This window comes from Pecten maximus, chromosome 4, assembly GCF_902652985.1.
Source record: "Pecten maximus chromosome 4, xPecMax1.1, whole genome shotgun sequence".
Lineage (NCBI taxonomy): Eukaryota > Metazoa > Mollusca > Bivalvia > Pectinida > Pectinidae > Pecten > Pecten maximus.
This window is the reverse complement of record NC_047018.1, coordinates 50045632-50059549: the sequence shown is the minus strand read 5'-3', so window position 1 is coordinate 50059549 and position 13918 is coordinate 50045632. Positions and strand designations below refer to the sequence as shown.

At 33.5% G+C, this 13918-nt stretch overlaps 1 protein-coding gene across 1 annotated transcript; it reads left to right on the top strand.

Annotated features, from left to right (window-relative positions):
* The first annotated feature begins 4312 nt into the window (after positions 1-4312).
* Positions 4313-13448, top strand: LOC117326613. The gene is made up of 7 exons (XM_033883372.1): positions 4313-4364; positions 8649-8854; positions 9722-9826; positions 9972-10104; positions 11219-11392; positions 12573-12761; positions 13249-13448. The coding sequence occupies exons 1-7, from the start codon at positions 4313-4315 to the stop codon at positions 13446-13448; spliced, it is 1059 nt and encodes a 352-aa protein (XP_033739263.1).
* The last annotated feature ends 470 nt before the right edge of the window (positions 13449-13918 follow it).

Below are 13918 nucleotides of genomic sequence, written 5' to 3'. Positions count from 1 at the left end.
TGTATGCATAGTTTATGTGTGCTGTGATTTCTCTTATTAGATATACTGTAAGCTACACTGTTTTTTGTTTGTTTTTGTTTTTGTCTCTTATTGAACAATAAAAGTAATGTTGTTGAACGTTTATAACAAGATCTCGTCACGCATCTGGCTCAATAACCTGATTTATTATTAATCGCAATATGGAGGCATGAAATATTGAATGTCACACAGACAAGCCATGCAGAATATCGTTTGACATAATAAGTGTCAGAAAAATATCCTGTGTATTTTATCTGCGATAAACGCAATCGCAGACCGCCATTCATCCCCGGCCCGAAATCGGGTATACCATATTAGACCTATCGAAGAGTGTGTTTAGCAGAGACATACATGTTAAGAAGAAGAAAATTTAAGGAGGTTATATCATCTTATTGTATACCCATGCCTATAACTGTAGCTTAGATTTAGTTTCTAGCTAAACGTTCCGTATAAGTCAAGTCGCAATACAGATCGCCCGATTGTCCTAAAAACACGTTTGTGTTATCAAATAGCATGCCCACACAGAATCGCACATTGCGCTTTTGTGTGGTAGGGGAGGTAATTTCTTTACACGATGGTAATATATTTATTGTATTAATATTGTTTACAATTCTATCTAATATATTGCAATTTCGAGGAGGAAATCCGACGAGAAAGCTCTAAAAAGATGATTTTTTTTCATTCTTTATAATATGGAACATTATGAAATGTAGAATCACACATACAGAGGTTAAAAATATTCATAGCTTGAAGTAACCAGTCTGTATTGAATTGATAGACAAAGTATTACTATCAATCATAATACCGAATGCCGAAACAGTTTTTTTTCCCTTCCTATGTACATAATGTGTACATAGATTATTTACGACAATGATATACTTAACATTGCCGATTTGTTTACTTAACGCTTTCGTATACCATACATTTGTCATTTAAGATAAAAAAAAATAAAAACAAAGTATGTTCTTTTAAAGGAAAGGTTACTGTTTTTCTTTAAATTGTCAAAATTCGTTAACAAATTTCTCGAAATAACAAGAGGTGATTTTTTATTTTTAATTTTGATATCCGTATGTTGCGAAATAAAAAAAGACGATGAATACAAACTCAATGCGTGGCACATACATTATCGATTGATGAACTATGTCATGTTTGATGGCAAAAGACATTTCCCACCGTCACTGTCAAAATCAAAATATTAAAAGAACACAGACAACATTATTACAAAATAAACTTTGAACAGTGAAAATACTGGCTGTGACTTATGTAAGCCCCAACACTGAACTGTATTCCATCCATAAGAGCAAATAAATTCAAAATAAATAGCATTATAATATTTATTGTTGGGATCCTCAAATTAGTTCCTGTAATTATGGATCTAATGATGTTCTAAAACATAATCTGCGATAAACTGTATTATCAGGCCACCACATCGACATTCCTGTTTTTCGAAGTAACATGCAAATATAAAATCAATCGGAAATAATGTTTATATATGCAGTTGTATTGTTGTTTTAATCTATTCATTTTTGTACTCTGTACCAAGGTCGCTATGATATATAAAAAATACTTTCCAGACCCTCGCAGCGTTCTACATACTACACCTAACATATGTATTCCCGTGGGACCTACCAAAGCGAAATGCATTTTTTCGCATGAACGATACACTTAGGTAACCGATTTAATTATTTATTGTCAAATTTACGATAGGACACATGGAAACGACTATTGTGGTAATGTTTTAAGCTTGTGTAGTATGGGTATCATTTGTTCTTTTTTCCGGAATTTCATTTACTTTTATCGTGATAAATTATATATTAGTAACGCTAATCTGCATATAGATCAGTTCCATAGGAAGTCTATGAATAGGCACTAGATAGTGAAATGACTTTCGGATTTACCATCATTTAATTTTGTTTTCAACAATTTTTTTTTACTTCAGCATTGCAAATTAATACATCAAATGGTCATACGATGTCAATTATGATTCATATGGTACATATAGCATTACTTACAAATCATTTATATGTAAATATTATCATTTGTGTTCAGTTTCAATTCTGAAAAACCTAGTAACCTTCTGCAAACCAACATTTATTGAAAAGTTTTGTACCTGAAATACATATTTCGGTCCGCACAAACGTTTGTATACTTCAATGACAAGATAGTCGAGTTTCACTGTGTTCTATTCGATGTTATTTCATTTCTTGTAATCCATATACGATCATCAACTCGAAACCAAACATCTCCTGTTGCCAAATATATGTTTTAGATAATTTTTAAATTGATTTCTGTTTTTTGTGTTCGTTGCTGCTTTCCTGCAGTCATTGCAGTGCAAAATACATATCATTTTTATTTCACTGCTATAATATAATCAGACTTATAACGTATTTCTACATTCTAGCAAAATAAGTGAAATTTACTTTTTGGTATAAAGTAACGAATATGATTGAAATAGTTCAATAAAGTGTGTGCAGCGACAAGAAAAAACAAGGACCACACTATTGTGGGCCATAGATTCCATCCAGTTTTCGTTTTTCAAAATGCAATATTAGAAGCGTGAATGTTTTCACACGTATGACAGAATCTACCGATATCCCGATATGATATACCAAGCTAGAGTATACTTTGGTAAAAGGGATTAAATATTTACATCATCTACGCCATGCACGGTTGCAAATGTTAGCTACTGGAGTAATGACGTAGCTAAGGGCTTGTCCAATGATATCACTCCTCCTTCTTGATCCACATGTAGGCGAGCAAGCACAGTCCTCTTTCCGTACTGCTCTGCCTACATGATCTAGGTATTGTCAGATCACATAAACAATTTTACAACAACACATATTCGCAGACCTTCATCAATCTCATTTCAACGCCGAAGATAAATAAGCGTAAGTACTCAAACTCTCGTATTCATATACCTTTTTAATATTACTGAAGTATTAAATATTCTACAATCCTAATTTTAAAGTGAAAACAATTTTTGAATGTATAATTTTGACACTCCATGATGATATCGGAAATTTTACATCGCTTCTGCATATTTTAAATGACAGTAGTTTATCTTACCTTAGAGTTAATACTATATACGTTTAAGAGTTTTAGGTTGACGTTTACAACTGACAATTTTCTTATTGTTCAAAATGGATTTCATTCTTTCTTTTTTTCAAATAATCTCTATTTCCTTTTACAATAAGAAACATGTTTAAGTTGTTTTGATTGTAAGTACTTATACATATAATAAAAAGCTTATTTAAATATTATGCTTGGCTGGTCCTTTACATTGCAGATTATATTTATAAAAAATTGGTTAATACGATTTGTTTAGCTTCAAAAAGGAAATCCTTCCCCCCTTTTGTCAATATGATTGAGATTCTTTTCCAGCCAGGTGTAACGGCCCTGAAGCCAAGTTAATTAAGAATTTTAGCATATGAACTTACCACACCAAAAGGTATCATTTCATTTCCTGGTAAACAAAATCAGGTAACCTTGATAGAAATTCAAAGTTATCTTTGATAAATCGAGGTAATATAGGACAAAGTGATTCTGAAATGATATACTAAAACAATGATTTAGAGGAGTAGATGGGCTATAAGAACAGAGCACGGTATTGTAATATACTCTGAATTTCGTTCTTGGCGTTTGAAATTAAAGTACATTCATGGATTCAGGGAAGTAGATAAGATGAATAAATAAATAGCAGATAGAACGATAGTATTATAAATGAATGAATAGCTTTCGACTCATCTATTGTATTTATTTATGTATGTATAGTTCTTCGTAGTATGAAACCGGAACTCTTCCAAATCTACCACGCTTTTCGTAGTTAACGGTACCTACTGGAGGAGAAACGTAATCGGTTTTGGACAAATACATTCGACAAGTCGTCCTGGACATCCTGACGCAAAAATAACACTTTTCGACCACCTTCTATATTAGTTATTACGTTCAAACAATGCTCTTCTATATGCATTTACCTTTGAAATACTTAGATATTTAGTCAATTCACTTAAAAATGCATTTCAACTCAAGTTGTTACTTTTTAATTTTTTTGTTAGGCTTTATATCCATACCATCTGTACACCACCTAAGATGGTTTCTAATTAATTACAGTAGATCTTCGGTGAATAAATTGATATTGTTCATATGTGTATCTGCTGAACATGTATATCTGCATGTGGTTGTTTGTCATTTACATGTATCTTGATGAAGGGGCGGATTGTCTCGAAAAATCGATGAATTTTCTTACTTACTGTCGATATTACCTATGTAGGTATGGTACCACAAGCTGTACGTGATGAAACTGGCCATTGTGCTACTGAGTTGTTGTTACCTCTGGGTGAATGCAGGTAAGTATAGGTAGTTTTATTTACATTATGAGTCATACGTTTACACAGCTTTGTATTGTATCAATGAAATCTCCATTACATGTACACTACTGTAAAGGAATAGAGATAGTCGGTGTTTCAACACGACTACGGATATACATGTACGTCTACATAAGTTGAAGGGTTAATTAAAAGCGAATTCCTTTAATTATCCTATCAAACGAATTAATAGTTGACATTCATTTTGTCTCTCTATATAAATGTCTTATTTGGAGATGCATTACGCTCTGATGGTATTGTCGAGGGAAGGGATTGTGCCCGAACTGAAGGCGAGGGTACCGTTTCATCTCTAGACGACACTATTAGACTATTTTATTATCTATTTGACCATAGGGTGGTCCAATGGCACAGTGGTAACACATTAGCCTTTCACCTAGGCGACTGGGGTTCGATTCCCCTATCGAACGTGAAACGGTATGGGGTCACCTGCCCTACCCGGGTACTCCGGTTTCCTCCCTCGATTGTTGTGAAATAAATAAGATAAATAAAGTATTAGACCATTCAGTATCTCCCACTTACGATGTTCCACTGAATACTCACAAGAGAGCCTGTCAGCGTTAACCATTTTAATCGCCTGCATCCAGCACAGTAATAACGTCACAATAGTCTCATGTCAATTCTCAAGCACAATCTGATAGTGACCTGAGGAGCAGTCCCTATTGCATCATTCTACGAATGTGTGTAAGCCAATAGGAAATCAGTATTCTGTCATGCGATGTACTAATATTTATTTCATTTTTACCAGTGAAATATCAAAAATTATTCATTCTATAAAAGTGATATTTTTCTCTAGTGAAAAATGTCACTTTTGCTGATTTGACCAATCAAATTAATGATTAGAAAATACCAAAATAATTGGCCAATCAGAAAGCCCGACATATATGTCAGCACCTGGACGGGGGGAACTACTTTTTTTGTTTACAAATTATCGCTGTAGGCCTAGTTAGCATATGGGGTAGGTTTTTCGTTGATACAAAATGTTATCATTGTTTTAATGCATATGCAGTTGCCATCAAATATATTAATTATTTTTTTCTATATCCATCTTTACTATTGACAAGCAGGAATTGTTCAATTTCCTTGGGTTATAGCGACAATGACTAATGGACTGGCCGGATGGAAGATGATCATGAGCTGAACCAGGCACTAGAGTGGTGAACCCCAGTAGATATATTATTTACAAAAGATCAAGCACAATAGATATACACATGACCAAGTATGCCACCCATGTGTGATACCGTGGAGTCTGTTGAATAATGAAACGGTTCATTACATGCATCTGTTGAATATCTCACCATTATTACATATTTCGTGGTAATATATTTATCATCCATATTCCGATATTAAAGGGGTTCATCTGACATAAATACAATATGTATAATATGTATCGTAAACCTTTTTAATTTGGTCTCGCTCTCAAAAGAAGTGAAAATTTCAAAAAACTTAAAATTCTTTTCTAATGAACTGACTAAAAAGATCAACCATTACTATATTTTTCATTGCCGTAATTGCGTGATAGGTTCTTATTGTGGGAACTATGGGATGGTAACGATATAAGCGTAGAAACAATGAAATCGTCGTCTAAAATCCATTGTTGTTGGACCTTATGAATTGTAATGTTATGTTTTACACTTATTTAGATATAAAAAAACAAGGTTGGCGACACTTTTAATCTTCGTAATTAATTGTTTAGTGAATCTACTTTCGTGTGTAAATTTCAGATATTATTAAATCCCTAGCAACGACAGGAGAATGACGTAATGCATATCTGTCAAAAGTCAAAATATTCCTTCGTTAATAACGCATGCACGATATATATATATAGGTAACCGTTTATGAATTTATGGTGAATTTATGGATGAGAAAAGGAAAACATGGAAGAAATGGCTGTGTTGAGGATTTATTATTAACACCATGGGACCCATTGATTGCTTATTACGAATTCAGTTTCTGATAGCGTGCTAAATTATATATTAGTACCGCTGATCTATATATATATAGATGAGCTTTATATATATATATCAGCTTGATAAGAATTTTTTGTCAGTTTTAACCGCTACTGAATAATGAAATGACTTCCGATTTGTACTTTTATCACCTTCGCTCAATATATAGATTGATCATACCGTAGCAATCATGTTTCGTATGGTGCACAAGGCATTACCTACAAATCAATGATATCCTCTTTGGTGTATTTGCTCCCAGAAATAAAAAAAAAAAAAAAAAAAAAAAATGCAAATTTATTAAGGAGACTAAAGTCACATATCAACGTCTTTATAAGTTTTTCACAGGCGTCATGTTCATATCATCATCTTATTGCCTGAATCGATATATGTAAAGTATGGTCCCTACGTCGTGTCACACTTGCAATGCAAGTACATGTATTATGAACGAGTATACAACGTAAAGAACAGTTGCAATATTGCAAAATAGATAGTGCATTATATAATGTTGTTTATTATCAGCATTAAAGAAATTGAGAGAGACAGTGCATCGGCCATGGATAGCAATCTGTATTCGAGGCAAGCTGCATAGAAATCTAATATCATTAATTAGCAATTCCCTTATGCAACATGTATGGAATGTTAAGTTACATTTACTTCCTATTTACGTGTAAGTTAAATGTTCAGAGTCTCCCTTTAAAAGATCCCTGCTTTACTGAGAGCTCTAACAGTTTGGTGCAATAACTGGAACAATCTGTAGTCGCGTGCAGATGGATCAATAAAATAATGCATTGGAGTAATGAAAAAACATCATAAACATTTTTATCATTATCTATTTTCAAAAAAATATAAAATGATTACAAATTATATATATTTTTTCTTCAAATTGACACCTGGAAAAAAATTAGGCATGGATAAATTAACTATGGTGTATAGTGAATTTATTCATGCCTAAAATTCGAGCCGCTGATTTCATACGACACTGTCAATTTTTAGCCTAAAAGAGTATCCTGAATTTGCCAAGAATAATGATTTATTGAATTAGTAAAAGCATCCAGATTAAATATGAATTGGAACAGTTTCACATGACAACAAATCGAGACTTCTAAAGATATCTAAAACGTAAACAATAAAAATCACATCAACATAACATGTTTGTCATTTGTTTTTCATTTCTAGATCAAGTATACACAATAATGTCATTACGGTCCTAATCCCTGGAATAGATTCTATCTTCTTTCTAAGTATATTTTATCGTACCCTTTGCCAATATGGATCGCCATTTTGCCGTTTTGACTGACACGTAACATTAGCGACATCTACACAAACGTGAAAGTTTTAAGTAGCATGTTTTATTCATGCTGATGGAGTCACCACTACATAATTAAGAAACATGTATACAATAGCTATTTAGTAATTTATAAATAATAAAGTTCCCGGCACTTATATGTTACAATGTTGAAAAATGTTAACTTCCTGTCTTCCTACAAGGTAATGGGTTGCATGTATATTTTCGTCAAAGTGGGTGATTATTCCTTCTTTCAATTTTAACGATATTCGCAATTGTTTCCGTTGAAGTGTCACATGCCAGTATGAAGGCAAATGGTTAATCCGTATTACGCTATCAAGGCGTATTCTTGAATATGGATTTGACGTTTTTGTCTTCACATCGACATAAAACTTATCTTTATATTTCTTAGTCCAAAATACCAATTACAGTAGCACCCACAGACTTACTTTTATGTGTTCCTCATTGAGAAAATAATAAAATATTTTCAATTATAACGAATAATTAAATCAATAACGTCACGATGTTAACGGATAAGAAATTTCACCAAAGCGATTGTGTGTCTACTTAAGCATTGAACTGTTACCAAATGGTCGTATACAGCCAATATGAATACAATTTGGGTGACAGATAGTATCTAATCGCCCGTTAGTATATAATATACTTTATCTGTCCTTAAGAAGATACAGGACTGAAATAGCGCCTTTCTTATGTTAAGTGCAACGTGTTTGCTTGTTTGCAAATTCTTATTTAATTTTCACTTGCTTTGAAGTGTTTCCAAAAAAATAGGCGTGTATCATTTGATGCTTTATCTACAATTCATTGATATAGGTAAACATTAATATGTACACGACAAACACTTGGGATTATAGTCTCGAAGCCTAAGAACACTTAATACGTATCTAATGTTGACCTAATCGTTAATATCTGTATTTTTATCTGTGGTGATGACACTTATTATGTTAAATACGTTCTTACGGCCATTATTAAAAAATAATTTTATTTTCTTTGTAGATGTCCTTCTTTGTTCGGACTACCTGGTCTCCGGTTTCCATGGTGTCAACGACACTGCCATGACTTCTTCAAGTAACTTACTCGACCTGAATCACGACAACAGTCCATATTGTGGCAGACTTGACTACCCCGGTGATAACAACGTTTCACCGCCGAAGATTGGATGTTGGATCAGTGGCACAAATGATATAGAACAGTATATACAGGTACTTCAATTAATTCAGAAAGGAATAATGAACAAGAATTAATGTTATGCCGACAGAGTCTATTGATCACGCAATCGACCTATTATCCAATAAATTACTCTAAGCAATATACATGGTCTTGCATATCTCGCAAGTGCTTTTATTTCATTAAGTAATTGAAGAAAATCTTCTTGGTTTTTTCATCGACAATACCCGCAAAATGTCGTTAATTACATTTCATATGTAAAACAAATTAAGATTATGATATATGCGAGACATAGTATTGAACCATATCTGTTTTTGTACCTGTGTTCCAGGTAATGTCGTGACATTTATGACTGCGTCAGATCATATAGTAGTCAAGGGACCCAAAAATTGTAAATCCCGGGGGTCTTTGCGAAAGGAAAATGAAATTGTGCAGACTTGACAATTAAATGGTCCCCTCTTTTCTAAAGCAAGTCGACAAAAGACAATGGTAGCCCCGGGCATCGCAAAATTCAGTTTAATTTGGTCTGTGTGAATTTGGCTGGACATTCTACATACACCATATATTGAATGTTTAGCCAGCTCGACATCGTTTGTCATTTGTCAACATTCATATTTTAATTTTTGTTTGTCGAACTTTGTTATCTCGAAGTAAATAAGGTCACAAAGAATTGTGTTCCGATTATTTGAAGTAATTACGTTTAACTGAGTTTTAACTTCAAGCAAAACACAGTTGGCTTTCAAGTCATGTTCGACATAACGAAGTTTGCCTTTATATTATTTTACAATGACTCTAATCAATCCAAAATCTTCGTAATCATACAGTGTCCAAGATGAATGTACATATCGTATTCTAGGTGACATTTTCCGGTTGACTGTACGATAACTGCTGTGACTATACAGGGAAGACACAGTCTACATGAACAATGGGTCAAATCTTACTACCTACTGTACAGCATGGACGGTGTAACGTGGACAACTGTGTCATCACCTGACGGAAATCCAAAAGTAAGTCAAGTGCTATTTTATAAACCTTCCTCTGAAATGTGTTTTATTGTTTAAGAATTATTACCACTAACATATTTGAAAACAATTCGTTCCACTGACAAAACTCTGTCATATGAGATGACTTCTGGTATATTATTATTTTCAGTTATTCAACGGAAATGTTGACACGCAATCCCCAGTGACGTCACAAGTTACACCAAACGTCACAGCTCGCCATTTGCAAATTAATCCAAGGGAATGGGAGAGGTTTATTTCACTCAGATTTGATGTCAGTGGATGTCAGATTAGAAAAACAGAACGGCGAGGGACACCTATTATATAAAACGTTTGATTCAGTTGAAGTTTTGACATCAAACAAATGTTCTAGTAATGTCACTATGAGGACGTTGTATAGTCCAATATTGTACTTCTTTATACGCTAAGATAAAGAATCGTTCTTTGCTTTTAAGATCTTCATATATAATCCAATTCAAGTACAGAAAATAACATCAATGTTTCTTGTCAATATAGGATAGTTTGTGTGGTGTCAAATGAAAATACTTTTTAGTAGCGTATCTGACATAGAATGATTTCCTATGGTTCATGTTTGATTTAAGAATCTTACATGCACCTACATAGATACTTTTCGGCTATCATTGTAACAAGTTACATTATGTATATAATTGAATATTATGAAATCGCTATGATTAAAGAACAACAAAGAATAGCGATAAACAGAAATAAAGATAAACTGCATTGATACCCTTGAGAAGATATTATAAGTGTAAAGTATACAATACCAGGAGTTCCGGGAGTGTGTGGGGGCACTGTCCCCATACCAATGACAATTTAACAATACGAATTGTTTCATACTATAATATGAGCCCGGAAGAGCAGTTGGTAATATTATAACTTCAGTAATTGCGTTTTCTATGTTTCTTTTCTATTGTTTTAAGGGTTGTTACGGGTTCTGCCTCTATTGTTCTGATTCTGAACTATTGTCTTACTTTTTTACTGTTTCTCCTCTTTTTACTGTTCAACAACTTCTGTTTTCCTCCAGTTTTATGTCGGCGTTTGGAGTTTAACCATCTCACACTTGGCGTTGTAATTTCCACACCTTATCCGTTCATGTATTGTTTTCATTTTTTGTATCACAGTTCCTTGTAATAAACTACATCTTGTTTTTTAATGAATAAAGTTAGATAAACCACTCTTGTCTGTTCTTTTCTGTTTGGGATTATTCTTTGATAAATAACTTTTAGTTTTCAGTGTGTTTTTATTGCATAAAAGATTTTTCGACAAATTATGTTCTGGAATAAAATTGTTTAAATATCTCGCAATTTGTCTGCCAGATGGATGTGGTCGGTTCAAAAGGAAGCCTGTATTCATAACTGAGAACATGGTTAATGGTAGTGACAGCCATGACAGCAAGCATAAAGGATTGTGCGGCTATATGTCGTAACCAAGGAACATGTATGGCCTTCACCTACCGGACCGCCAACGGAGTACAGTGGTGTACAGGTTACAGCGCCTGGATCGTCGTACAGGGACGAATCATCTCCGACATAGGTGTATTTGTTAACCAAGGTATGATAGGCTTTACCAGATATAAGATTTTCATATTTCTGAGAACCTCGGCTGTCGAGCATAAAATATTGGATATGGTAGAGACAATAAACAACCAATGTTGGTGTATTTGTTAACCAAGGTATGATATGCTTTACCAGATATAAGATTTTCATATTTCTGAGAGCCTCGGCTGTCCAGCATAAAATATTGGATATGGTAGAGACAATAAACAACCAATGTAATGCAACCATTTTTCACAATATCTTAAACTGCGGTGAATCCTGTCATAATTGTACTCTGTGCAATCCGGATCTTGACAAAACAAGCTTCCCACTGAATTCCTGTTTCATTCTAACCAAGCTTATCTTTACCTCTTTAGTTTTTTAACCATATTTCAAACCGTCCCATTATTTCTCTCCATCATTGTAGTCTACACTGTTCAAAGCGAACACAAAAACAAAAATAAAAATCAAGGAATAGGATTATATTTGTCAAAACCAAATCGTTGAAGGCAGCGATTTCATTATAACACTGATGACTATTTTAAGTCCTGTGTTCCTGACTTGTTTCTTGGTGTGATAATTGTAATATTTTAACACTTTATTTTAATATTATTAATCTCTACTCTTTAAAAATATATACTCTCCAATGTAGAATTTGGTTTATTCCTCTATTAGATCTTTGTTGATTTTCTAATACTAATTTAGATTCTATATATACATAGAGCACTAAAGGGACAATTTTCATTTTTTATATATTTTTTTTTACAAAATTTGTTGCCACCCATGACTACCCAGATTATTTCTATTCGTCCTCTAATGTGGTGTACATGTCAAGCGCTAGTTACATTAAAGTTGTTTTAATTAATAATAAACCTTAATACACATATGACGACGATAAATTGGAGGTTTTTTTTCATATAAGCAAAAGCATTTGTAAGCCCTGAACATATACCTATACTTTCAATCAACTTCAATTATGTCCCTTTAAAGAGTTATTCGCTGATATTAATGTGGGATATCATATTCAACAATCATTGGACAAAGTAAAGAATCATCTCAGTATCTACAATTGTAAGATACTTACTGATCGAAAATATGAAATACGTGGTTTAACCCATAAGTGAGATATATTAATATTCCAGTGCAATGTATTAATGTTTATTTATATATTTCAAATATTTATGTTTTCTCAAAAGATGTCCTAGATATGTATCGGTACAAAGAGGACAACGAAACTGGTATTTTGTACAACATCGTTGATGTAAAAATGGACCAGGCAAAGGCAGCAAGCACCTGTACAATTATGCACACTCAACTCTTGACAATCGACACGACATCCAAGATGTCAAGGCTGCAACATATTACTGCTGGGTACTTTGTGCTTAGTAAGTATTCATCATTTATCTAATTTTAATATATCTGAAAATTTTGCAAATTACTGTATTGATTTGATACATATACACAATTATTTACATTTAAAGGGACATAACTCTTGTTTACACAAAACACAGTTACATGTACATAACACACACATATGATTTAGTGATACAAAACATGTTATACGTCAACTGTAAGTTGACCAAATTGAACCAAACAATCTATTCAATTATAAAAAAAAAATCAAGCAAAATTGGCATCTGAGTGATTTTTTTATCGATTAGACATACTTAAAAGTGTTCACACCGTTTTATTTTTCAAAGCACGTTACACGCGTCACGAAATTCTCCTCAAAATATGTATTATTCCTACTTTACACATTCATTGTGAAGTATGGCATATAGTTTAAAATCATCAATGAGAAAGCGTATGTATTGTGTAATGCTAGTTTTAATATTAGAAATTTTATTTCGGATATATGAATTTGAATTGTAGGACGAGACCTCCGATTTTACGTCGCCGGAGTGTACAGTTCTCAAACATGGAGCTACAATGGAGGAACAGATGTGATTAAGAGCTCCCTCTGGTCTCCTGGAAATCCCGATCCAGGTCAAGGTCATTGTGTCATGTTGACACAGACAGGACTGGCCAGTGTGGACTGTCAGCAACAACTCTTCTCAATCTGTGGTAATTAATGCGACGTTTGATTTAACGTGCGTTAAATGAAGAAAGGATATTTATCCTTTGATAGTTACAAAATATTGCCGGAAAGTCCGGGGATGCAGTGTAATCTTCCTTTGTTCGCCGTTTAAGTGTGTTTGTCTTTGAATCTTCAAATCGGCGAGCATCATGAAACTGCAGGACATTATCGTGGACAGCTGTTTGCATCTGGAACAATATTCTTACTTAGTTGTCAGTTGTATTGTGTAATGATAACACCATGGATAGATAACGTTGTCAGTTGTACTGTTGATGAATCATGTTGACAACATTACCCTTGATAAATCACTTTGTCAGTTGTACTGTGGATGAATCATCACTTTGTCAGTTGTACTGTTGATGAATCAGGTTGACAACAATACCCTTGATAAATCACTTTGTCAGTTTTACTGTGGATGAATCATCACTTTGTCAGTTGTACTGTTGATGAATCAGGTTGACAACA